We start from the raw sequence: 25,494 nt of genomic DNA on the forward strand, positions 1-25,494 counted from the left end.
CCCCCTGCAGCCTGTCCTGCTCGTACAAACCAATTCCCTCTTTGGTCCGCGTCTACCTTGAGTGAGAACTGGTAGATGGGGTTGATCTTGTTGAGGTCACTCAGCATGAAGTACAGCAGGGATGCTCGCTCTGCCACTGGCCTGTAGTTTTCTCTAGTGACATTTATTTGCACTTCGGTGACTTTAGCTTCTTTCACCTAGATGCACGTGAGAGTGGGTGTTATCCTGGCACGTGCCAAAGCAGCACCCCACCTCCTGTTGCACACCAGGTGCCCAGTGTGGTCAGGGAGAGCTCTCCCTCTGCCTGCAGCATGGCAGCACCAGCGCTGGGGCAGCTTGCTTACTTTTTCCTCAATTTCCATGGCTGTGCACTTCATTGTTTCCAGGTTCTCCAGCAGTGCCATGTCCTCTAGGAACTCCCCCGTGGCAGCAGACAGCTGGGTGAGCAGGGAGTCCTCCAGCTCCTTCAGCTTGATCTTGAACTTGTTCTGGCTCTTTGTGAGGTTTGCCTACAACACCAGCACCCCAGGGAGAGACACGTGTCATTCCAGAGACCGTGGTGAAACTCTGATATCAATTGCTATCTTTTCCATACTGTCATCGAAGCAATGCAAAAGGAGGGTGGATGTGGCCTCTCCCGGGATGTGCCGTCGCCCCTAAGCAGCAAGCGTGCCTGTGGCAGCGCCAGGGTGCACAAGGCAATGGTGGTCCCACAGCCCCGCCCATGCAGACAGCAGCTCTGATAGGGACTCACTCAGCTCTCGATAAACAGCAGTGAGCTCACTGAGGTGAGACCTCCCTGCTCCCGGCCAGCAAGGCCTCCGCAGCCCCCCTGGGCCCCTCTGCTACTGCCTTGCCGGCAGCCTGGTTTGTACCTTCAGGGTCTCCAGGTCTGGCCGCTCTTTGGCCACCACAGCAGCCAGGAGCTGGTCCTCCAGTCTCTCTCGGGTCACCAAGAAGTTGATCAGGGTGCACTGTGCCTGCACCTCTGGCTTGTAGTGAGCATTGGAATATTTGGTGTGCAGAATCAGGCGGAAGCGTGGGTGATATTCCACTTCTTTATCTCCTATCCTAATGTATCTGTGTAGTTAATTAAATAAATTAATTTCTGGACACCTGGCTGTAATTCATCACAGACAGCTCTCAACCCATGTGCTATTCCCGGCTGCTTAATATTGTATTTCTCTGGTCGGGAAAAGGTGCAGCAAGGGCAGAAGTGCCAAAACAGCCCTGGCAGGACAAAAGCTGGAGGAGCAGGAGTGGAGGGTGCCCTGGCCGCAGTTCCCTGCTGGCTCCTGGGCTGATGCTCCTTGCAGGCTCCATGCCTCAAAGCCAGGGGAGGGGAGCGTGGGTCCCCCCTGGCAGCCCCAGAGCCCATCCCTGCAGCCCCAGGGGACCCCCCCCTCGCCAAAAGTGGGGATGTGGCCAGGAGGGTTGGTGGTGTCCAGGGAAGGCAGCACTGCTGGTGACCAGGCTTGCAGTACCGAGTGGGGTGGGGAGATGGGGCAGGGCATTCTCAGCAACGATCCCATCATGGCATACGCTTTCATGTCTGCCAAGAAAACCCTTCTTATTGCAGGTGCACCAGGGAATGTGTTCTTAAATCACTAAACAAACTGTACTCTGTTTTGTTCCAGAACAGTCCAAAACATCACATCAACTACAGGTGTCCCCACTGATACTGGAGAAAACTGGGAGATGTGGCCAGAAGCCAGGGGAAGGATCAGGCCCCAGCTGCTGTCACACAAAGGGGCATAAATCAGTATTTTTGAGCAGTAGCAGTTGCTCAGAGCAGGTGAAACGCCTCGGCACCAGAGAACAGGGTGTGCTGACCTGCCCTTCTTGGTAGTGTTCCTCCCCAACAAGTGGTCCAGCACTGGCTCCACCGTCTCACCAACATCCTCTATCAGCAGCATCTGTCCTTGGGAAACTGCCTGCTCAATGATGTCCAGATAGCTGTGGCCAAGAGGGGAGGGAGGCTCAGTGCGGGGCAAGCGTGTGCACGCTGTGGGGAGCTCGGGCAAATGCCCTCCAGCCGCTGCACCCCGGTGGGACCCCTGCGGTTCTCTGCCAGCCCTGGTCCCTGCAGAGCCCATGGAGGTGGCATGTGTCCCCATCAGTGCTGCTGCCCTCAGGTACCCCATGTCTGATGAGGGACGTGGGTGCCCTGGCTCGCAGCACCCCACGCCGCTCCAATGGCAGGGGAAGCAGGACTGGTCCAGCCCGAGCCTGCAGCCATGCTTCACCACCCAACCCACCTCCTCTGGCCATGGCGGATGACCCGCAGCTCCTCCCCATATTTGTTCTTGATCCACTTGATGCCCTGGAGCTGGGCATCCACAAGCAGGGGGCACTGCTGGGTGTTGCAGAGGATGGTGGCATTCTCGGTGGACGTGCGGTCACTGGGCAGCCCCTGGCTGCTCCAGGCAGACACGTCAGCAGCGTCAGTGAGGAGGCTGAGGGGGTCCAGCCCTGGGGTGATGGGGATGGGCACCTGCCAGGGAGGGATCGTTGGTTACCTGGCCGCAGGGGAGCGGGAGCCCATCCGTGCTGGTGAGCATGGGGGGAAGGAGCCCCAGGCACCTTGGGACAGGAGCTGTGGCCACTCACCGCCAGCCTGCTGAGGAAGGGGATCCAGTACTTCTCCAGCAGCTCAGCCCTGTACTTCTTGGTGAAGTAGCCAACGTAAGAAACAAAGGCGGAGACCAGCAGCACATCTCCGCACAGTGTCTTCTCCTGCTCTCTGAGTGTCTTCACCGACTCAGCCCAGCGGATGTTTTCAGATGCCAGGCCCCTGATAAGCCTGGTGGGGAGTAGAGGAGATGGTGGCTGCTGTGGTGCCACCGCTCCCGGTGCCGTGTATGTGCAGTGGGGGTTCGGCTGTGGTGCCCCAGGATGGCTGTGACCAAATGCCCTTGGGATTAACCCACCTCTGCTTGGGTGGTGGGCTGCCCTCACCTGGGGTGCACAGCTCCACAGCTGCACATAACCCCCCAGCCCTGCCCCGGAATTTCTGGCTCAATTCATACTCAGGATTTTTTAATTTGGGGAGGGCATGGGGGGACTCTGGTGCTTCCACAACCCCTCTGTCATTGTCACCAGGCAATGCCAGGGAGCAGCAGACGGCGCCAGTGCTTCTGGAGCCAGCATTTGCATGGTACCTGTTTGACAATGTGATGACTCTGTTGGTTGCATCAGCCTCCTGCTGGCATTTGATTTTTTCAGCTGTAGCTTTCTCAAATTCTGCAGTGAGAGCTGCCAAATTGGTGTTCAGGTCCTTCAAAAGACAACACATCTATGGTTACCTCCTCCACACGGCGCAGCTGCAGCAAGCTGCCGGGCCAGCAGAGAGCTCTGCAGCCCTGAAGGAGCTTTGCAGCAGCCCCTGTCTTGGCAACACAGCTCTCACACCTGGGCTCCAGGTTATATGAATTATAAGCATCTTCCTCGCTCATTTTTGGCTTCTGGCCGTGACCCACAGCTGAATTGCTGGTGGCTGATGGGGTCATGGTGGGCGCCAGCCAAGTGAAACAGCAGCTGCGGCAGCTGCGGGGAGGGGGGCATGCAGGGAGGGTGGCACGCACTTACTGTGATTTTGTTCTTAATGCAACGGAGCTTTTCTTGTGCCTCTGCCAGTTCGGCGTTGGCCTCTTCCAGTGCCCGTCTCTCGGGTTCCGCCTCGCAGAACATCTCGTAGAAGTTAACAACGTTCAGGCACCAGGAGCACAGACTTGCGGCGGCGGTTGACTTTGGCTTTATGATGTCTGGATGAAAACTGGGGTCTGACCGGTAGGGCCTGGAACGGGACAACGTGCTGCGGCTGCCAGTGGCCCCGTCCTGCTCCCCCCAGGGCTTGGGCCAGCCAATAGACGGCTAGGCAGGAGAGCAGAGCTAACGCCTGGATCCCACTCCTGCCCCTTGAACCTCTGCACTCAGTGGTCTCTCCTGGATGCCCTGCCCAGGGAAGCCCAGCAGTGGGGGGCTGGGAGGGGGCAGGAACTGGCCATGGACTCACTGAAATGCCTTGAGACAGGCCTTGGGGATGTGCTCCTTGTCAAACTTTTTCAAGGCATCCAGGAAAGTGTCTACTTTTCCCATCATGACTTTTGCTGCCTTCCAGCTCTTATCCCTTGGTATCTTGCCCTCAGGGGCCATCAGAACCATCACAGCTGCCATCACATTCACCACCAGTTGAGGCGGGGACATGAAGGACTTCAGGTCAGTCAGGTTGTTCTGGGGAGGGACCACGGGGCTGCTAAGCATTGCCCCAGTGTGGAGACACCAGCACCAGCCAGGGAACTGCTTCCCATGGAGGGGTTGCCCACCTTGTTAAGTGTGTTGAGGGCCTCCTGGGTAGCTACGAGCGCTGGCTCTGCTTTTGCCAGGTCAAGCTCGCAGGCTCGCTGCTTCTCAGCCACGTTCTGGGGAGGTGAGGGGATAGGATGGGGTGAGTGGCCAGAGCTGATAAGAGCTTGTGCTGCCCTGTCCTGTGTTGGACCCTGGTGTGATGGGTACCAACTCAGCACCACGCACCATGTTGATGGCCTGGACCTTCAGCTCCTCCTCATCAGCAATGGCTTTCTCTCTGCTGACCTTCTCCATCTCAGTTCCCACTGCATGGATCAGTTTATCTGCATCCTCGTTCTTCTGCTTCAGCTCTGCCTCCTGCACTGCCAGCTTGGCTTTCAGGCCATCCACCTTGATAGGGGCAGAAATGGAGCAGATCAGAGGGTTGACCCTGCCAAGCTCTGCCCAGCCTTGCAGCGGTGGCTCAGTACGGCTCGGGGAGCTTGCAGCCACCGTGACTGCCCTGCAAGGCCATGCCTCACCCCGCTGCATTGAAGTGGCAGCAGGTGTGATGCATAAGCTATGGGCAGGCACCTGCAATGCTGTGCTCTGCAGCTTCATCAGCCCTTTCTCCAGCCTCTCAAGCCTCATGGTGATCTCGCTCCTTTTTTTCGACAGCAGGTTTTGGTAGAGCTTTATCTGCTCCAGGAAGGTCTTTGGAGTGGTGTAATTATAGCGTTTCTCCATGGCCAGGTAGGTCTTGGACACCTCCTTAACGCTCATGTGGACGTAGGACATGAATTGGCTTATGGAGACCTTGACCTTGGGCTGCACCAGGAACACAGACAGTGAGTCACTGCACTGTGGGGACATGGTGAAATGCTGAGGTGGAACCAAACCTTCCCGCAGCGTCGGTTCCACAGCCAGCCACAGAGGCTGGGAAGCAAAGTGCTTTTCATTAAACAGCATAATGTGTGGCTGAGAATTGTAGGTGATCACAGCACTAACATCACTGGTTCTTAAGCCCAGCTCTGATGCTGATCCCTCAGATTAACTGGGGCTGCACTGGGAAAAAGCTGCTCTTTCCAGGCTGGTTTTTTGGTGGTGTTTTAAGGACAAAAGGAAAATGAGGAAAGGTTTGTCCCCACCTGCACAGTGTGGGGCTGCAGGCTCTGAGCCTGGAGCCAGCTGTGAGCTTACTCCAGCCCCCAGCCCAGGCTCACTGCCTCTAGCACCCCTAAGTCACACCAGACGCCCAGCCCTGGCACGCTGCAACAAGGAGAGCAGCAGAGGTGCAGGTCATTCCCTAAAGCAGCGTCATTTCCCCAGCCCCCCAGGACAAACGGCTGTGCACAGGCATGATGTGACATGACATGCACTGAGCAGGGGTCCCAGCTCACCTCAATGTCCCCTGTTTCCTCCAGGAACCTTCTGCTGACAGACATGAGCGCATCCTCTGGCCACTCGTGGAACCAGTCGATGGCTGTGCACTTGACCACAGCAGGGAACCTCCTCGCCCGCACCCGCAGGGTTGATCCCATAGGGGAGAAGCAGAGTATGACCTGGGGCAGAGCACCACTGCTGAGCAGGATGTCCCCTCTGCCAGGGGCCGAGCTCACTCGTGGGGCAGCAGGACCGTCACTGTGGGTTTCACATCACTGCAGATGTTCTGCTGGAGATCAGGACTTTGCCTCTCTCCCATTAATTCCCTTTCCCAGTATGCAAGAGATGGTCTGTGACTCTGCATCTTCTGCCCCTCAGCGGGGCTTGGGTCAGCACTGGACCCCCTTTGGTGGCTGCAGTCAGCTGCTGAGCATGGTACCCACACTGGCATCCCTGCAAGCGCCCAGTGCAGGCCAGCACTGGCTCGTGGCCGTGGAGGCTGCTCACCCCCCGCTACCCTAAGGGAAGTAAATACATGGGTGCGAAGAGCTGTTCCCCCGGGGCTGGGGCTGCACTGTTGGCTGGGGAGCCTTTGAAAACATCTTCCGCCCAAAGCCACCACCATGTAATGAAACCGCAGTTTTCTGTGTCCTGTCTGCAAATGGGTTTTGGATTAGGCAAGTCAGGAGTGCTGACAAAACACCCTGTTGAGTAAACACCCACCTTTAAGTGGCGCCTGACTTTTTCTATAAATAATTTCCAGCAGTTTTCCCTTGTATCTTGCAATCCAAGGAACTTCACTTGGGGCTTCATGGCACTGATGATGTTTTCCAGGTCATCATCTTGAAAGAGCCCCAGCACCTCCCCGGACGCCAAGAAATCATTAATTAGGACCAGGAATGATTCTTCAGCAACCTGGGAGTCTGTCATCAGAAACACGATGGGAATGTTCTTCATGGCTGCCTTGATGTACAGGGAGGCAAGATCCAGCTGGGACAGGGGAGAGAAACCATCACCTGCCAGTTCAACCCCCAACCTGAGCTGTTCTCCAAAGTGACAGATGTGGTGCAGACCGGTGCCCCTGGGCCACCCTGGGAAATCAGGAGGGTGCCTTTGGGAAGGAGCCTTTGGGAAGGTGCCCGGTGCCAGCTGCTCTGCTTGGAGACGGGGCCAGCTGCGGGGCTGCCTGCACGCCACCTGCCTCACGAACGGCTCCTGCCTATCCCTGCCCAGGGAAACGCTGCGGCCCCTTGGGGCAGGACTCATGGCTGTGCAGAAAGCACTGAGTGGATCACACAGTGCACAGATGCAGGGATAAGAGGAGAGCAGAGACCTGCGTGCCCAGCCCAGCCACTGGAGCCACTGCAGGGCTTGGCATGGCGCCGTGTTTGCAGGATCCCTCCCGCAGCAGGCGGCACTGGCCCAGGGGGCTGGGGGAAAGCTGCTCTCACCTTCAGGTCCGGGATGCCATAGCCTTTCTGCAGCGTAATCTGAAACACACTCATATTGCTGATATAAGCTGCCAGCCGTGCCAGACTCTGCTTCCCGCTGCCTCCCACCCCCACCAGCAGCGCGTTGCCCCGGGGAGACTCTAAGATCCGACTAATTCTGCAAACATGAGACACTGCGTCTTCAAAGAGCACCTGAAAAAAAGCAGGAGGGGAAGGTTTGATATTTTGAATCACAACAGCAAAAGCAGCAAACACCCCATAATGTACAAAACCAAGTGAGAGCAACGCTACAGTTGCATCTTCATGGTGCAAGCACTGCCGTGGCACAGAGCTGCCCACAGCAGGGCACTCACCAGGCTCATTGCTGTGTTCACCTCATTGTAGTTGTCCAAGGCTTCCTCCAGCAGCTTGTTCAGGGCCAGCCAGCTGGGCACTGGCAGGTACTTGGGCTCCCCCATGCCCTGGGTGAAGTGCCAGTAGATGTTTGGCTTGGTAAACACCAGGTCTTTGCTGAGTTCCTGGAAAAGGCAATGCCAGCTGTGGGGTACAGCTGTGGGGCACACAGCAGGTAACGCTGCCCATGCCACTGCCGAGCCTGTGCCAGGGAGCTCAGTCTGGCAGTGCAGGCCCACCAGGTTGGGGCACTCCTGCATTTTCCAGCACAACTTACATCAAAGAACTTTTTGCAGGTGTCTGCCAGCATCTTCCTGAAGTCTTTTTGATCCGTTTCATCTACAAGCCTGTCTCCATACACCCTCCCAGCTTCGTGGAGCCAGAGATGCACCAAGTCGACGGGACTTTTCAGGCATTCAGGTGTGGAGAACAACAGACCCTGACAAACACACGAATCCCTCAGTCCTCGGGGGTTATTTTACTGCTGCTCAGAGCTGAGTTTGGAGGTTGGTTTTGGGGAGAGGTCATGGTATTTTCAGGGACACAGTGCACTGCAAGGTTGCATGATTAAGGAAAGGAAGGAACAAAGTTGTTTTAGAGGAAACAGCCCTCCCACTACCTGGAATATGTTGGAGAGGTCCCGGAGGTTGAAGAGGTAGTGGAACTTGAAGGCTGTTGGCAAGAAGGTGGAAGCAACCTTCTGGTGGAGGGCTGTTGGCAGAAACCAGGGGTGAGCAGGCGGGCAGGTCCACAGAGACTGCTGCAGCTGCTGGTGGCATCCCTGAGCCCGGCTTGCACTCCCCTCCATAACCTTCAGCAGGTGGGACAAGCCTGAGGTTTTACTCTGATGATTTCTACAGGCATGATGCTGCGTTTTAAACATGAACAGTAGAGAAGGCAGAACTGAGGTTTCGTTGGAACAGTGCTGTGATGTGGAGGTGCAGCACGGGGCTCCCAGAGCACTGGGTGGTTGTGGGGTGGTTGGGTTTCCTGGTGCTGGTGGGCATGGGTGCATAACCCAGGGGGCTGATGCTGGTGTATGCCGCCTTCCCACCCACAGTGTGGTAGGGGCTCACCCAGCGCTGCTGCCACCAGCTGGGACTGCAGCTTCTCGACAGCTGGTGGCATCCTCTGCAGGGCCAGGTGCTGCGCGAGGATGGTGCCATACACGGTCAGCAGAGCCTCCTGGCCAGGAAAGCTCATGGCGAAGACACAGAAGTGACGCTGCGGCAAGGGACAAAAATTCAGGTGCGAGCTTTGCTCTGAAGGGGCTGATGCAGCCAGCCAGGACCATGAAGTCCCATCCCACCTCACCCAGGCTCTGGTCCCAGGAGAGTGAACACGTGGGGCACAGCCCCAGCCACATGGATCCTGCCTACCTGCAGCCTGGAGTCGATGGTAAAGGACCCTGCGGTTGGGTTCATGCAGGCCACATACTGGCAGTTGTGAATGTCCTTCAGGGTCAGCTTGTTCCTGTCGTACCTGTGCAGGGACCGGGACCATGACGCTTTCCCCAGGGACGGGTTCCTCCAGTTGGGCTGTGCCCCACCAGCCCCATGGAGCTCAGTTGGGGGGATGTGGGAGCAGGGGTCCCCATTTCTGTGGTGCTCAGCAAAGCCTGGCACCACCTTCGGCAATGCTGTGTGTGGCCCTTCTTGTGCCCCATGGCCACACCTGGCCTCAAACCCCCTCATGACAGCCGGCACTCATCACCTCTTCCCCCCTTCCCAAGTGAGCCCTCCCCGCTGCTTGCGCTGCATGCCCCGCCAGCACTGGTGATGGGGCCATTTCCCTTGGACGGGGTGTGGAGTCACCAGCAAAGAGTTTCCCCATTCCTCTGCCAAAGTCTTCCCACAGCTCTGGGAGGAAGCAGGCAGCTCAGCTCTGCCAGAAGCACGTGCAGGAGGCAGCATGGGCAGGGCACGGCTGCAGTTCTCCACCGGGGTGGGAGAGGTACCGGTGCAGCACAGGTTTGCCAGGCAGAGGGTCACCGAGGTCCCACAGTGGGGGCCACCTGCCAGGCACTCACCAGTGTCCACGGTCCATGTGCTGCCGTATGAGTGTGTGCGGTGCCACGGTGCCGTACTTGTCTACCTCTGGCATGTTCATGTCATCGATGAAGTAGATAAGCCTCCTGGTCCCCGGTGGGCCGTAGTTCCTTCCTGACTTCTTCTCCAGGGACTTCTCAAAGGCAGCTGAAGCAAGAGGAGCTGGTGGGCCACCGGGCAGCACCATGGGGCTGTGTGGCACAGCTTGGCACAGGGCCAGCTGCTGGCTTGAGCCAGCCTTACCCTGCAGCATGGCTGAGGTGGTGTAGAAGTTGAAGGGCACAGACTGCACAAGGTATTCATCTGCATGGAGCGCTTCAAGCTTGTCCCATGTCAGGATGGATTTTCCCGTCCCCGTGTTCCCCACCAGCATCACCGGCCTCTGCTTCTCCATCAGCAGGTCCATGAAGTAGCGAATGCGGATGGTCTCTGTTGTGTGCACCATGGAGGCCTGAGGAAATCACACTGTCAGTCCTCAAAGCTTGCTTCCTGCTGCCAGAGTTGACGTTTGCCCAGAGGTGGGATCTACTGCTAGGGCAGCAGGCAGCATGCCAGCAGCCTGCCTGGCTTTCCCGGCAGTGCCAGCTGGTGAAGTGGCAGATGCTCTCTCTCTGTACAAACCTGATCCCTCTCTAAAGCAGAAAGTCTCAGATGCTTGGTTATTCTAAAGACTTTCTGAACACTAGGAGCTGTCAGAAAACTGAGTTATTAAAACAGAACAACACAGCACAGCTCCCGAAACTGTCCCCAGTGTCTTTGTTCAGCCAATGCAAGGGCCAAATTCAGCCATGGCACCTCTCCCTCTCCCTACGTAAAATCACAGAATGGTTTGGGTGTGAAGGGACCCTAAAGACCATCTAGTTCCATGCCCCTGCCATGGGCCAGGACCCTTCCCACCAGCCCAGGTCACTCCAAGCCCCGTCCAGCCTGGCCTTGGACACTGCCAGGGATGGGGCACCCACAGCTGCTCTGGGCAGCCTGGGCCAGCACCTCGCTGCCGTCACAGTGAAGAATTTCTTCCTTATATCCAATCTAAATCTACCCTCTTTCAGTTTAAAAATCTTTGACACCCCTCCCCTTCCTCAGGACAGCATTTCAAAAGACATGCAAATAAAGTTTTGAAGTACAGTTTTGCATTTGGGCCATAGTTGCAATTATTTCATGAGAATCTACAAAACCCCAGGTTAATCAGAAATCAAAAAAGAAGAGTTGCCACCTGCAGCTCTCACTGAGGTTTCTTCAGGGTAAAGCAGAACCACAGAAATCCACAGGGTTTGCCAGGTGCCACCAGCCTGTGCGGTGGTGTGTCAGAGCCACTCCAAATCCCTGCACTGCTCCAGGCACAGGGTCTTGCCCCATTGCTCAGGATCATGGAGCAATAAACAAATAAAACATAAACACAGACAGCTTGTGTAAATACCTGTAAAAAAAAATACCTGTAAAGGGACTTCAGGATCGAGTTCAAATTTTGGCACTTTTTCAGTCCAGGGCATGAATTTCTTTGTTTCTGGATCAATGTAATAATCAAATATAGTCCCCTGCGAAGGAAACTTGATGGTTTTAAATTCTTTCACCCACCACTTGCCGAACTCCAGGCGGTAATCCACGAGCTGGGAGGAACCAAACGGAGAAAAACTGAGGAACTGGCCAGTGCCGCTGCTTTAGTGTTTTCCAAAGGGCTGCAGCTGAGGGACAAGGCTGGCCAGGAGGCTCTGGCAAGCTGGCAGCTGTGGGCAGGTGCCGAGTGGTTGGTCCCACAGCCGTACCTGATCCTGGGACAGGGCCCCACCAAAGGCCCAGGCACAGGCGAAGACGAAGTAGAGCTCGTATAGCTCCCAGGGCGAGTCTGGCGGGGTGGTCTGTGGCGTCAGGAAGCACTCCAGCAGGTACAGCACCGTTTGTATCACCGTCACCTCAGGGACAGGGGTGATCTTCTTGAATCCAGACTTGAGCTTCTCTAGGCACACTGGCAGGTACTTGTCAAAGAGGATCATCAAATTGGTCTTCTCAGACTGCACTGTTCTCGTCTCAATCCAGCTGGTCACAATGCTGCAGGAGGGATGGGTAGGGCTGCAGGAGAGTGCATGGGGGGCCAGTGCCCGTCCCATCCCATTCCACCCTCACCCCATCCCATTTTGTCCCATCCCATCCTGTCCCATCTTGTCCCACCTCATCCCATGCCATTCTGTCCCATCATGTTCCACCCCTCCACCTCCCTCCCTGGGCTCACGGGTTCCAGCCCAGGTCTGTGTGGTTGACATAGAGGATTCCTGCCCGGGACACAGTTGCTGGCGTGGCAGTCCGCAAGTGGCTGATCTCGAAGAGGAGCCGCATGGTGGGGTTGAGAGGGATGCGCTCGCTGCTGGCCAAGGTGAGAACCTGGGGGAAGTGGCCCATCATGGGGGCATGCCCTGATCTTGGGGCCCAGGCACGAACACAAGCTGATCACCTCGAGTAAATATAAACGAGTGAGCAAAGCTCCTGGTGTGTGATGGCACCGACCTTATTATCATCCATGACTGTGTTCAGGGACTCGATCCACACAGGGTCAACATCTCCATCAAGGATGATCCACTTGGGCCCCTTATGTGTGATGTTGGCCAGGTCACGCATTGCTGAAGAAAACAGACCTGCTCCATAGAGACATGTGGGTTTGTCCTTTCCATGCATGGCACGTTTGCTGGGGGAACATGTGGGACTGGGTGCTTCCCTGAAACATGTTCCTCCTCCCTCCCACTCCAGTAAAAAGCCCCAGGGAAAGGTCTTCCCATTCCATCACTGCATCACAAGTGTTTACAGAGACACAATTTATGAAGGCATTTTCCTATGCACCAGCCACTGCTGAAGCGTGGTTTGGGCCATGTTGGTGTCTCACCGTCCTTCCAGTCTCGTGTGGATGGATGAATAAACCCAAACAGCTCATCGCAGGTCACAGCCTTTGGGTCAAGGTCCACGGTGACTGGCTTCCGCTTCATGTTTTGGTACGTCTTGTTGAGTGACCTCAGCACCTGTGAAGAGGGGAGCCACGCACCTGCCACAGCGGCTCCTGTTACAGATTTGCTAATAAGTTAAGATTGATTGACTTTATTTGATTATTTGATTGTATAAAATCAATTATGTAATAGAAATATAGAAGGATAAGAAATATATTTTAATGAAACTTATATAGTAAAAGCTGCTATAAAAATCCTCTGTACAGCCCCGTACTAAGGCCAGAGGTATTGGTCAGAATCACCTAGTAGGAATGTTTAGAACTTAGATAACAGACTTAAGATTTGAGATGATTGTTTATGTGTAACCTAGGAGAATGCACTAAAATGTCAAAATGAGAATTAATGTGAACTGGGGAGAGTCGAGTGAAGCAACCCATAGTTGCCGGCCAAGAAACAGTTACCTTAAGTGAAAGGTAATTCCGGCAGGGGGAGATTGAGACCACCAACTCATATACCACCTACCCAAATCGTACCCCAGACCCATTTCCGGACCTTTCTAAGCTTTACTGCGCAGAATTGGATATGGGAGGAGAGCATGTTAATGATTTATGGAAAATATTATGATTATGCATGAATACTTAATGAATATGTATGAATGAGTTATATAAAAGGTGTATGATTTTGAACCATGGTGTGCGTTGATCGTGAGAGGACTCACTCACGCACCCGGCCGTTAATAAAGAAGTGTCTGCTTATCTACATCTCATTGGTGTCGATAAGTTCTTCATTCCGAGATTTCGGTAACATTCCTACAAGGGTGTTCGCAGCCTTCGGCAGCCTTTGCCCACAGTGGGGGCACAGAACCTTGCTCCCACCCACTGCAGAGCACCCATGCCTGGACAGCTGCTGGGAGGCTCTGGACTTCCCTCTGCAGAGCCGGCTCCTGGCCAGGGTCTTGTGGGAGCACAGAGACCCCCCAGCAAGCACCGTCTGGCCTGCCCTCCGGCACTGCAGCATGCAGGGCGTTGAGAGACTGTGCCTCTGCCTGCTCTGTGCCTCATCCCCGCTCTGCTCATGGGTGTCCTGGGCAGCCTCTTCACTGTGCATCCCAAACCTGTTCAGCTCCATGGGCTGAGCCTGGCACGCGTGGTGCTAGAGGACCAGCATGGCTGGGCACTGGCCCCTACCCAGCCACTGCTGCTGTCTGTATGGCCAGCTGAGGCCAACCACAACATCCTTGCCGAGAGGACAGAGACGGCTGTGCGATGTGCTTGGATGGGGGCAGGAGGGGGACCTGTGTCCATGGGGATGGTTTGGCCACTACCTGGGACTTGCCGCAGCCGGCATTGCCGACGATGAAGACAGAGTGTCTCACTTGCAGCAGCTCCTCCAGCTGCACCACCTTGAGCACGAAGCTCTCCTCTGCCTGCAGCTTCAGCTCCAGCACGGACTGCCTGATGATCTGGGAGGAAGAGTGAGCGCTGACCACGGGCAGCCGTCACATCCTTGGCAAGGCCCCAGAGATGAGCCGGCCACCCCAGAAGGGCTGAATGGACCTTCAGCCTCTGCACCCTGCTGGGGCTGGGATGTCTCTGGCACTGGTGCCGTGCCTGGGCTCGCACCTTCTCAAAGTTGAGGTCCCTCTTCCTGGGGACATCCAGGGATGGGAACAGGTCTCTGATCAGCCCCATGAAGATGGGCAAGTCATCTGTCACGATCTTGGGGATGTTAATGTCTCGTAAAGCTCTCATCAGAACTTGGTCCTCGGCAAGGCCAGGGTCCCCTCTCTTCATGGAGCCCGCTACCACCAGCACAGACTTGATAGCTCGCAGACCCCAGTCATAGTGGTCCTGCCAACAGGCAGCAAAATATTACAGCTTCATTTTGGAGAGGGAGAACTGCTTTAAACAACTCAACAAAGGAACATCCTGTCCATCGCCCCACACCCAGGTTGTCCAGGCTGTGTCCAGCAGACTGGACTTAAAGTGAGATTATTTAAAATACATGTCCCAGCCAGTCACGAGGAGAACAGCAGTCTGACTTGCTTCCTGGAAGCACATTTTTATTGTAAATCACTTCTGCTGAGATGAATAATATAGGGATGCTCTCATCTTAACTGTCTGTATTCTCTTCTATTTTTGGACTTTATTATTTCTTCCATAAGGCAGAAATATGCCATATGATGCACCAGCATGGAAGTGGAATTTATCCAGCTCTAGACGTGAACTATGCAGAACATCAGCCAACAAGATACTACCATGAATCCTACTATAATCTGTCAGGTTTCAAATTCAAATAAACTCTTTCATCTTAATGAACCATGCAATATTGTTAAATTACCTGTTTAGACAGTAGATCCTTGCAGAGTTTATACAGAGTAATGAACTTTCTTGCTAGAAGCTTAGCATCAATAAAACCTTCTGCAACAAGCATGATTTCACAGATCAGTTCAAAATCGGGGACCACCATGGCACAGGGTCTGGAGAAGAGTGGCAGTGGGTTAGGAGGGCTGTGCACAGATGTCCACACACACCTCACCCTCCCACAGCCAGCATGAGTTTGCACCCAGGTATCCAATATAAATTGTTCCCTGCTCATCAGAGAATTGGGCAGTAATTTACACTGGCTGGGGTCTCTGTTCCAAGCAGGGCTCATGTCACAGCTGGATCAGGTCACCCTGCACCTTCTGCAGGCACAGTTTGAGTTCCTCCATGGACAGAGATCCCACAGCATCCCTGGGCCACCCCTTCCAGTGCTTGACCACCTTTTTTTCTTATTCTCAACTGGAGTTTTAGCTGAAGGTGGTAATTAGACATGCCAAGCATCCTCTTCCCCAGGCTAAGCAGCCCAGCTCTCCCAGCCCTGACCATCTCGGGGTCTTTGAGCAAGGCTGTCCTAGGGTGCCAAGGTCTTTCTCTGACACAAGGGCCACCAGTACACACAAATATCTTCATTTGCACTAACAAAGGCTTAGATCACATTAGCACACGAGCGTTACTGCAGACGTAAATGCTGTAACAACTGCCAGTTACACAGTGATCCATCTGCCTATGGGTACCTGAACAGAGCTTTTAAATTTTCAGGCAGTTCTGTCCATCCTGTGTAGCCAGGATTCATGGTTATGAACAGCCCAGCCGATGGAATCAAAGCAATCGTCTCTCCAAGGAAATTGAATGTTTTCTTCTTGGCACGAATTGCATCTTGAACACATTTCACCTGGCAGGCAGGCAGAGGTGTCAGTGTCGACAGCCCCGTGGCTCCCTGCCCTGCGCCCCTGGCTCACCCTCGCCGCCTGCCCATGGAAAGTGAGCCTGGAGGGTTGTTCATGCTATCAGTAATGCCAGATACAACGCTGAGGGCTTGCCAAAGCCATGGCGGCACAGCCATCCCCACTCAGGAGAGCTGGCCTTAAATCAGCTTCTTCCCAGACACTGCAACACCCTGTCTCCAGGCAATGGCAGAGCTGGCAGGGGGTGGGGTGGGGGGTGGGTGACAGGTCACTGGGATGGGACACATGGGCTGGGTGGTCTTAAATGTGCCCCAAGCCCCTATACTGCTGTGATTCCCCTCCACTTGCATCCCAGCATGGCACAGTGGAAATAACAGCAGCAAACCGTCCCTTTGAAAGTCAGGCTTAACAGAAACATTCGCACATGAACTGGAAAGTCTCTTCCAGTCCCTATGGCACTATGCTGCCACCAGTTTGTATGAAGAGCACGCACCTGCACAGCAATCACGGACAAAACCTCCACTGAAATGCTGTTGAACTCATCAAAACATCCCCAAGTGCCGGTCTGAGCAAGCCCCTTGTAGGTATTGCCGCAGGACTGGACAGAAAGCACCAGAGACAGGCTTCAGACACCAAACTTTTACACAGAGGCTGCAGCGTGGGGATTTGTTAAGAAAGTCCAAGGGCTGGGAGCTGCTGTTGTTTGTGCTGTTCCTTAGGGAAATGCCCTGCAGCATCACAGCCCCCCTGGGCTCCCCTGGGGCTTCCAGGGACACGAGCTGGCCAGAGCCACGGTGGGAGTGAGCAGCACAGAATGGCACCAGGGCTGCTGCTGGACCCACATGTCTCTCGTTGGCTGTTGAGTTGGGGAGAGGAAAGCAGCATCAGTGATGGATGCTGCAGCCAAACACAGGGGCTGCATGCTGGAGTGGTGCCTCCTGAAAGAGGGTCCCCCCTAGCTTTGGTGGACGTCTCATGGCTCTCACGTTGGTGCCACTGTCCCACTCCCCCGTGCCTACCTTGTAGTCCATCTGCTTGGAGCAGCTGAAGATGTAGACCATCATGCCCACTGCCCGGCCCAGGTCCTTGACGGTCTCTGTCTTCCCAGTGCCTGTGGGGCCGATGGGGGCCCCCCCCATGAAGAGGTGGAGGGACTGCATCAGGGTAATGTAGCACCTGTGGAGGGGAGGACATCAGGGCTGAGCAGTGCCAGCAGCGCAGCACAGCCACGGAGCCGATGTTATCGGCGTGGGCAGTGGGAGGTGCAGGGACCCGAGCCCGTACCGATCTGTCAGGGGGGTGATGACCAGCCGGGGGGTGTTCCCCAGGTACTCGTAGAAGTACTGGAGCTGAGCATCACAGATGTTGATGTAGCAGTGCCTCCTCTCCTCGTCCCAGCAGTGCCGGAGCTGGGACTGCCAGGTGAACGCCTGGGCACTCTCCACCTGTGGGGCAGCTGGCTGTAGGGGGCAGGCAGGTGCCAGTGCTGCCCACTCCAACCCGCTGGCACCACAGTGAGTGCCCACACACGCCTGGTCAGGACCCTTTCTGACCTCAGTAAATGAGGACAGAGTCAAACAGGTCCCAGTGCAATGCTGGGGTGGCTGAGAACCATCCCTCCCTGTGGCCCAGCCCACCCCATGCTGACTGTGGTGCACAGTCCTGCACCGTGGCTCATGGCTCCCACTGAGCATGGCAGCAACCAGCACAACCGCTCCTTGACCTGGCTCTGACCAAGACCCAGCCCGGTCTTGTCTGACCCCGGCTGTGCTGTCACCTCCCTGGCTCCTGTGCATCCCTCTACCACCCCACATGTGGTTTCCTCACGTAATCAGGATACTTTGAAAATATTGGAAAGCAATAAAATAACAGGAAATCTGTGCTCAGAAGTGCCAAGACATAAAGCAGTAAAAATATCCTCATGTAACGAATACCTTCTCAAGGTTCATCTTGGCCACAACATCCCTGGCATGGATATCAATGGTACAGATTGTCATGATCTTCATCCTGTCTCTGGCAGTTAGGTTTCCAGTGAGTAGTGAAATCAGTGCATTTAGCTGAGTAATCTGAGGAAGAAAAGAAACGATGAACAGAAAAATGATATCAGCATTTGCCAAGCCCCTGGTGCCCCCCAGGACTGGACCTCGCCTCTTCCGAGCAGAGAGGGGCTGCAGGACAACTCCAGGGCAGGTCCAAGGGATGCCAACCTGCTTTTTGTTGTAATTCCTCATCGCATTCTCATAGCCTTCCTCCAGCCTTGAAAAGGCAATGCCAACTTCTGTGGTCCACCAGATCTGGGTGCATGTCAGAGCAACCTGCAGCAAACCACAGAGACAAAAAGTGGCCATAAAGGGAAATACGCCATCCCCGCAAAGACACAGGGCAAGTGCCTGCACCTCCCAGGGCTCTCTGCTTGCTTCTCCTCTCGGACCTCGGCTCACACAGCCACTGGCCAGCCTGGCCCCGTGTGGCAGCTCCCACCTGTGCCGGGTAGTCAAACACCCACTGCTCCCGTGGCTTCTCCTCGTAGGTCACCATGGCCTCGGGGATCAGGTGCCGCAGGGTGGAGTGCATGCTCACCAGCACTCGGCTCAGCCAAACCTCCACCTAGAGGGTCACATCCAGCAAATCCTGAGCAAGCGGTTCCTAACCCAGATGTGTCCAGTCTGGCTGCACGACCCTGTGACAGCACACAGGCATCTCCCTGCTGCTCTGCATGGCAAGCTTCTCCTGCGCACTGTGATAAGCTGCAAAGACAACCCCAGCACCCAGCCCCGCAGGGCACTTCCCATGGCAGCTTATGGAACATGGTCTGAGGGCAAACAACAGAGAGGGGAAAAACCCACCGCGAGCGCCTGAGGGGCTGCAGGGCTGGGGCAGGTTTGATATTGCTGCTGTGTTGTTCTACAGCCCTAACACAGATCCCATTTCTGGATTTTTTTTGGCTGAAAGGCTTCAAGATTGTATTTTAAAACTGCTGCCAGGCTGTTAGTGCACAACAAAGGCTCATCCCCACCCTGAGCCTGCCCACCCCTGCCCCTGCAAGCAGAGGCTCCACGAAGCTCAGCTGACCTGGCCGGACAAGCTGCAGTCTGCTCTGAAGGGCACGTACTCCTCATCCCTACTGAACAGCCCCAGGCCAACCTTCAGGGGCTTTTTGTCCGGACTCATCTTGAACTTCAATTTAGCCAGACTGTCGAACAGCTTCAGCAGATGACGGGACACCTGAAAACAGAGGCATGGCAAAGGTCAGGGTCTGCGTCACACAGAGGTGTGATCGCCGCTTGGATTAACTCCCGCACAGCTCTCAGGGCAGTGCAGCCCTGAGAAGGGGGATGCTGGGGATGGTGTTCTGTCCCTTAGGATGAAAAATATTTTTAAGCTGCTATAACAAGTTTGCATGCTAGAGACATGGGACTTGTCTCCACGCTTTATGCACAACTTATACCTCAACTGGCTCATTCCCATTAGATAAAATATCAAGCAGGTCTGCAGAGGAAACAAAGTAGAATCTGGGAAAAGCCAGTCTTTTGGTCTCAAGGTATTCAGCCAAAGCCTTCTCACAGAGCACCAATCTAACAGAAAACAAAGAAAAAACCCTGCAGTTAAACTCCCGCATTTTAGTTTTCACTCTTTGCTAAGTCCTTGTCATGTTGAGACAGATGCCACTTTGGAGAAATCAAACTCTTCCTTGGCCTTAGGCCAGCCAGCACAGGCCTCTTGGTAATGCCTCACCAGGACAACTCCAACCTTACCTTTTCTGCAACGCTTCTAGCTTGTTGTAGAGACCAGGCTTGTTTGTAGCTTCAATCACATTGGGAGTTTTTACTGCATCAGCCAATAAGTCCTGCAAGAGGAAAATGATTCAGCCCTACCCAAACCAGCGGCGAGCTCTCAGGCACCTGGTGGGGACAGGCTTCGCACTTTGAATTCTTGATCGACATCATGAAAATGCTTCGAGTCCTCCAGCAGGTGACTGTGGATATCTTCGGAGCCGATGAAGATGCTTTCCAGGTGACTCCACATCCTTTGCACCTCAGACCAGATGCTGATAATGGAGTCAGTGGTTGACAGCTTCTGCTGCCAGCCCGACACCTCCTGAAGGAAAAAGGCGAGGTGCTTGGAGGTCATCAGGTTCTGCAGCTGCACTTGGTTGTCCTCTAGCGTCTCGATGAGCACCTCATCTGCCTTGAGTAGCATGATGCCAGTCCTGGTGTGGGGCTCATGCTTGAACTGCATTGTTGCCCAGGTAGTATCCAAGGTGTTCAGCACCTACAGACAGGGTGTGAGAAATGGGCTGGACTCTGTGGTGCTGGGTCCCAGACACTGCAGAAAGGCAAGGCAGTGACAGGAATGCTTCCCCCATGGCATGAGATCCATGGGTGCTGCACTGCGTGTGGACTTCAGCTCCCAGAAGCAGGAACACAAGCACTAACAGCCACACAGATACACCGGAGCAGAGCTCTCAGCAAAGGAGGGTAGGAACCAAGCCCCATTCACCTTCTCGATCCCCAGTTCTTTCGTGGCTTTCTCCACGATGCCATGAACCTCATCCTCAAACTTGTGCAGGTTCAGCTGAAGTAGATCTGCGAGGGTTGTGTCCTTGGACATGGTGAAGTTCACCTGGAGCAGAACCAGCACTGTCAGGGCAGGGACGCCCCTGCAGGGAGAGGCAGCCCAGCAGCTCACCCAAATAAGCTCATTAACACCCACGTTTAAAGACACTACACAAATATGTGTATATGGCCAGCTTTTAAAACAGATTGCATGCTTCCCCCAATGGATGCAAATCTCAAGAGCCTCCTAGGCCAGGGGTTGGAGCCAGGGAAGGGCGGGAAGGCAGGGAGCACCTTGGTTGCCTGCATGAGCTCCTGCCAGTGCCGGTCCCTGATGGCCAGGTTCTGCAGCTCATTTATGGGGCGCAGGGATGTTATCATGTTCTTCACGCTGTTGTCCAGCCCTATGAATGCATCCCAGCTTCTCATCTCCTTATCCAAGCTCTGAATGTCTTCAGCAAATTTCTGACAATTGATATCCATCTGCTCAACGCTGATATCCTTCCACTTCGTGGTCTTCCAGTTATCAATGCTTGTGTTAACCTGAATTCAGGAATACATTTTTACAGGACATGTAATTAGCAGAAGCATTCTTGCCTAGGATGAAGAGCAGCATGCCCAGTGCCAGCACACCCCACGTACCCATGTTGAGGTGCGCAGCCTCCACACCAGCAGACCTGCTCTAATGCTGTGACAACCCGCCCCGTGTCTCATCCCACCTCTCATGGCAACGAGACTCTCAGAGGAGCTAACCTGACCTTGCACCCTTGGCTGGCAGTGCCCAGCTGGCACAGGGAGGTCACACCAGGTGCCCCATGCCTGCTGACAGCACTCTGCTGTCAAGCCCTTGCTTGGAGGCAGTGTTGGGCATTGTGCCCTGGTGCAGGGGCCAGCACCGAGCCCAGGGGTCCTGATCACTCTGCTTGACCACAGATGGCTACCAGCAGCCACCATCTGCAGATACAGCTCATCACAGCCTCAGAAACTTCAGAGCTGTGAGGGCCAGCCCAGCACACCCCAGAAGCCTGTTCTACACACCCCAGTGCTCCTGCCTCACCCTGCCCTCCCCAGCATGCTGGCTCATAGACCGCGGCACGTACCAGGACAATCATGTCCCAGAGCTCCTTCAGCAAGCGCACCTCCCTGTGGCACGCTTTGAGCTGTTTGTATTCTGGGACCGACACTTCAAATAGCCTGGCTGACTTGGACAGGGCTGCCATGTCACTCTCCATGGCAGCGATGCTCTTCTGTTGCTGGCCGGAGACAAAGAAAAGGTCTCAGCTGGGGACCGTGTGCCAGGGACATGTCTCCTACCCTGGTGATGGCTCTGTCCCCACTGCCACAGGGCCAGATTCCCCCCATTGGGCTGGGAGCTGGAGCCAGAGCAGTTGCCCCTCCCCAGCCCTGCTGTGTAGTAGCACCTGGTGCATGAGGCTGGGGGTGACCGGGCAGTGCTGGTGGGGACAGTGGTGGCCCTGGTGTCCTCCCCTTCCTTACCTCATTCAAGGACTTGTAGGGGTCTGGGTCAGTGTATGAAAAGGGAGCTTCTCCCTGGAAGGTCTCCCAGAAGGCATGCTGCCGGGCCTGTGGGGGACGACAGGGCTCAGCGGGGCAGCTGGGAGCTGGCAGCCGGGGAGAGCAGTGTGGTCATCCTGCAGTTGCTGAGAAGCAGCTCACTTGCCCCCCCAAGCCCCAAGGCAGGTACCTTGAACTGCTGGCACTTCCTGCAGATGAGATTGACCTTATTGGCTTGCAGGGGCGCCATGTTCTGCTTGACACGCAGGCAGAGCTTCTTGGTGCTGTCCCAGTGCTCAGGAAGGTCCTGTGGCAAGTACTGCATGATGTTGGCAGCCCGGCCCCAGGAGCCTCTGCTTAGCCCCCTGCACCCCCAGCAGCTCACATTGAGCTGTAGGTAGATCTTCTCCGGCATCTCCTCTCCATAAGTGCTGAGCAGGGCAACTGTCTCCTTCAAGGGCTCAAACATGCTGTCAGTCGCTGCCTGCCTCTCCTTGACCCTCATCAGGTGTCCCGTCACCTCCACCAGCCCTTCATAGTCTCCCTCCTCCAGAGGTTTACTCAAGCTGGTGTTTGCCTCTTGGATGAAATCTTCCAGCTCCTGGAGACTGGGAGGAAGGTGGTGGTGCTCACCGGGCATTCCCAACAGGGTTCACAGCTGCCCCAGTGCTTGCTCAGGGCTCGCTCTGCAGGGCATGCCCCCCCAGGGACTCACCCCCACAGGGATGCCTGGCACGTTTGCCCACATCTCCACAGCTCCATCCCTTGGGGACAGCCTGCCCCGGCACACTGTGGCCTTTGCCACAGCACAGCTGTGCTCCAACCACCAGGAGTTCCCCATCCCCATGCCAGGGCTCACCAAGCCCTTACCTGGTGGTAACGTGGCTGGTGAGGTGCTGCCGGAGCACCAGACCCCGTCTCCTGACAACGCTCAGCAGCGCCTGCTTGAAGGTGCGGCAGTCGCTCTGAAGCCACCCCCCAAACACCTTCATGTTCGCTAACCCCAGCACCTCCTCGCACAGCGCCTTGCAGGCGTCAATCTGGGGACAAGAGCTGGTCACTGCCCATGGCCGGCACCTCCCTGGGCACCCAGTGTCCTCCTGGGAACCCGGTACCTCCCCAGGCACTGTACCTCCTGCTGAAAGAGCTGGAGGGATGGGGTGCCATGAGCTGGGGGTTCCTCTGGCCGCAGCTCCACCTCCTCAGCGTCAGGGGCACTGCCCAAGGCAAGGAAGTGCTGCAGGAACTCCTTGGGGTCCTCCAGCCACAGGTGGCTAGCTAGCTCCTCGAAGCTGGCACTGTACTCCTTGGCTTCCATCATGGCACTGACTGTCAGTGACACCACCTCCTCCCGCATCCTGCTGAGGTCCGTCTGCTCTTCCAGGGTGGTCTGAAGGGACAGGCAGAGCTCTTGCAGACTGGCTGAGGGGACTGGGCATCCTTGCCCACCTCCATCTGGAGGTGCTGGGAGGTGCTGCCTGCCATGGACTGACCTTGTAGCTCAGCTTTCCCTCCAGCAACCGAGGAATGCATGCCGTGGATGCGTAGATATCGCTGAGCAGGCTCTCCATCAGCTGCAAGAAGTTGTTGTCGTCTCCCATCTCCAGCGAGGGATGGTACTGCACTCTGCCATCGCACAGCTCCATGCACACCTCGAACAACGGGGCCATGTCAGCCTGAAACAGGTCAGCACCCCACATGGTGATTCACATTCCGTGTCCCCCCAGCCCCCAGCCCCGTGGTCCCCCTGCAGCAGGAACAAGGGAGGACATCGGCACCTCCAGCGCTCGCTGCATGGGTGTGCCAGTGAGCACCGGGACGGGTACATTTGGCCACTAAACAAATGCCTGAAGAAAGGTGAGCCGTGGGACATGCCAAGCACAGGCAGAGCAGGGCACTGTGCCACAGGGCAAACCTGGACCTACATCAGGGGCCATGTTGGTGAGCAGCAGCTGCAGAGATTTGTGGATAAGTCTGAAGAGTCCATCCAGTATAATTCTGTCTATGTGTCCCATGTAGTCCAGCCATTTCTGTGATGACTTCTCAGCCTTGAACAGATCTGCATTCTCCTGTAAGCAGGAAAAAACAATTGCTATTTGTCAATAAATACAGATACCCAGCAAACATCCCAGTTCCCAACACTGTGAGTGAATGAGTCTTCTCTCGTGGTCCCTGTGGGTTTGTCCTGCCTGGCTGTCACATGCATCCTGCATTGTTCTTTCCCTCTCAGCTGTATGACACCACAAGTTGCAGCCCTGACCTCATCCGAGAGGGCAGTGGATTTCTGGAGTCCATGTGCAGTGTTCAATGGTCTTTCACTGGAGCCTTGTCTCAGCAGAGACCACAGGACTGAACCCCAGGTCAGAGTCCCCCGCTTGCAGTTACAAAACGGGGGACACCAGTGGGTTCAGAGCATCACAGCACGCGAGGGACAGACAATTCTTGTTAAACCAATTCTGACTGACGTGTCCTGGGACCCATCTCACCTCCACCAAGTCCTGGATCTTTACGCCTGCGTCCCTAATGGCAGCACAGCGCTTGGTTAAGGTGTTTGCTTTCCCATCCAGGTCCAAGAGTGCTGCCTCCTTGTTGCCTTTCCTTTCAAACACGGGAGTGGCTGAGCACTCCTGCAGGGAGAAGATGACAGGGCTGCTCCACTATGCTGGGGAAGGGTGAATCCCTGCAGGAGGCTTCCCCGGAAGGTACTTGCAAAGCACCAGCAAAAGCTACCTCCATCAGCTGGGTGATATTTTCCATGTTTAACTTTGCTTTCTGGACCCTGGTCTGCAAGCCATGCAAGGTCTCTCTCATCTCTCGGATATACTCCATGACGCCTGGGAGGAAAACACACGTCCAAACTTGACAGGTTACACAGATACCTCCAAGGCAGCAAGCTGTGGTTGGGGCACTTCGGGGCTATTCACCATGTTTAGCCCTCCACCTCACCCACCCATGTCTGCAGGACAGGGGTCCATGTTTTGGGTGTGATGGCTGAGGGGACCCGAGGCAGGATGGTGCCACGGGCGAAATGCACAGAGAGGATCTCTGGGTGGGTTCGTACCTTCATGGTGCCAAAGCAGGGTGTGCTCTGCACTGGCCAGCTGGCTGTCCACGGCCTCCAGCTGCCCTGCCACCAGCGGGAGCTCCACGGGCAACAGCTTCTGCTTCACCTGGGGAGCCAGCACGTCCGCAGGTGAGTGCTGCAGGCACTGCTCCAGCTGAGACGCACTCCCTGGGGCACTGCTTTTACACCTGGGAATGGTGTCCCCACCCCAATGACACCAAGCTTGTGGGGCGGAAAGAGGCTGGTGTGGCAGCAGTAGCAGCAGCTTGGCTCAGTCATGGGATGGGCAGGGACCAGGGGTGCCAGTGATATGCCTGCTGTAACCCCCCGAGGCTTCAAGGACCCATCTTGGAGGAGCCTCTCTCAGGGGGCTCCCCAGCCAGCCTCAGCCTGGCCAGCGTGTGGGGTATGGAAAAGCAGCTGGATTGTCCCCCATTTGCAACCTGCCTCATTGTACCAGCCAACGATGAGATTCAGGTTGTCCACAAACTTTTGGAAAGTCTCATTTTGAGCGAAGAGGCTCTTGGCACTGCCCGGGATGTCCTCCTGCTGCTGGAAGTTCAAGTACTTCACCTCCCGCAGAACAGCGATGAGCTGCGAGACACAATCGCCGGAGAAAAGGCTCGTTAGTAAAA

General features: G+C 55.5%; 2 protein-coding genes across 5 annotated transcripts in view; one reads left to right on the forward strand and one right to left on the reverse strand.

The window, feature by feature from the left end:
* Positions 1-6,615, forward strand: part of PGS1 (phosphatidylglycerophosphate synthase 1) — a 34,585-nt gene extending 27,970 nt beyond the window's left edge. The window contains exon 10 of the mRNA XM_037403113.1: positions 6,505-6,615. The gene's annotated coding sequence lies outside the window, so the exon portion shown is untranslated. The remainder of the gene's footprint in view (positions 1-6,504) is intronic.
* DNAH17 (dynein axonemal heavy chain 17) overlaps positions 1-25,494 on the reverse strand; it is a 39,383-nt gene that overhangs the window by 9,027 nt on the left and 4,862 nt on the right. The window contains exons 13-67 of one of the 4 annotated variants that reach the window (XM_037403082.1): positions 25,307-25,453; positions 24,857-24,965; positions 24,526-24,629; positions 24,282-24,422; positions 23,721-23,864; positions 23,289-23,471; positions 22,928-23,185; positions 22,666-22,835; positions 22,181-22,403; positions 21,986-22,102; positions 21,778-21,864; positions 21,381-21,533; positions 20,575-20,823; positions 20,225-20,347; positions 19,649-19,996; positions 19,480-19,571; positions 19,173-19,299; positions 18,797-18,949; positions 18,206-18,331; positions 17,932-18,039; positions 17,659-17,790; positions 17,009-17,169; positions 16,744-16,900; positions 16,218-16,322; positions 15,554-15,711; positions 14,836-14,974; positions 14,118-14,345; positions 13,820-13,957; positions 12,438-12,570; positions 12,065-12,192; positions 11,793-11,941; positions 11,329-11,611; positions 10,999-11,172; positions 9,806-10,013; positions 9,544-9,709; positions 8,894-8,996; positions 8,591-8,738; positions 8,134-8,225; positions 7,792-7,953; positions 7,475-7,639; positions 7,122-7,313; positions 6,394-6,660; positions 5,688-5,849; positions 4,882-5,115; positions 4,534-4,698; positions 4,326-4,421; positions 4,016-4,233; positions 3,589-3,796; positions 3,162-3,277; positions 2,611-2,803; positions 2,259-2,494; positions 1,834-1,956; positions 876-1,080; positions 345-509; positions 57-197 (exon numbers count right to left, since the gene is read on the reverse strand). In XM_037403082.1, coding sequence (XP_037258979.1) covers positions 57-197; positions 345-509; positions 876-1,080; positions 1,834-1,956; positions 2,259-2,494; positions 2,611-2,803; positions 3,162-3,277; positions 3,589-3,796; positions 4,016-4,233; positions 4,326-4,421; positions 4,534-4,698; positions 4,882-5,115; positions 5,688-5,849; positions 6,394-6,660; positions 7,122-7,313; positions 7,475-7,639; positions 7,792-7,953; positions 8,134-8,225; positions 8,591-8,738; positions 8,894-8,996; positions 9,544-9,709; positions 9,806-10,013; positions 10,999-11,172; positions 11,329-11,611; positions 11,793-11,941; positions 12,065-12,192; positions 12,438-12,570; positions 13,820-13,957; positions 14,118-14,345; positions 14,836-14,974; positions 15,554-15,711; positions 16,218-16,322; positions 16,744-16,900; positions 17,009-17,169; positions 17,659-17,790; positions 17,932-18,039; positions 18,206-18,331; positions 18,797-18,949; positions 19,173-19,299; positions 19,480-19,571; positions 19,649-19,996; positions 20,225-20,347; positions 20,575-20,823; positions 21,381-21,533; positions 21,778-21,864; positions 21,986-22,102; positions 22,181-22,403; positions 22,666-22,835; positions 22,928-23,185; positions 23,289-23,471; positions 23,721-23,864; positions 24,282-24,422; positions 24,526-24,629; positions 24,857-24,965; positions 25,307-25,453 — 9,012 coding nt within the window. Of the gene's footprint in view, positions 1-56; positions 198-344; positions 510-875; positions 1,081-1,833; positions 1,957-2,258; positions 2,495-2,610; positions 2,900-3,161; positions 3,278-3,588; positions 3,797-4,015; positions 4,234-4,325; positions 4,422-4,533; positions 5,116-5,687; positions 5,850-6,393; positions 6,661-7,121; positions 7,314-7,474; positions 7,640-7,791; positions 7,954-8,133; positions 8,226-8,590; positions 8,739-8,893; positions 8,997-9,543; positions 9,710-9,805; positions 10,014-10,998; positions 11,173-11,328; positions 11,612-11,792; positions 11,942-12,064; positions 12,342-12,437; positions 12,571-13,819; positions 13,958-14,117; positions 14,346-14,835; positions 14,975-15,553; positions 15,712-16,217; positions 16,323-16,743; positions 16,901-17,008; positions 17,170-17,658; positions 17,791-17,931; positions 18,040-18,205; positions 18,332-18,796; positions 18,950-19,172; positions 19,300-19,479; positions 19,572-19,648; positions 19,997-20,224; positions 20,348-20,574; positions 20,824-21,380; positions 21,534-21,777; positions 21,865-21,985; positions 22,404-22,665; positions 22,836-22,927; positions 23,186-23,288; positions 23,472-23,720; positions 23,865-24,281; positions 24,423-24,525; positions 24,630-24,856; positions 24,966-25,306; positions 25,454-25,494 lie in introns of those variants that run through there. The other 3 variants (XM_037403053.1, XM_037403062.1, XM_037403071.1) reach the window with 3 other exon arrangements.

The sequence above is a fragment of the Falco rusticolus genome, chromosome 1 (assembly GCF_015220075.1).
Source record: "Falco rusticolus isolate bFalRus1 chromosome 1, bFalRus1.pri, whole genome shotgun sequence".
Taxonomy (NCBI): Eukaryota; Metazoa; Chordata; class Aves; order Falconiformes; family Falconidae; genus Falco; species Falco rusticolus.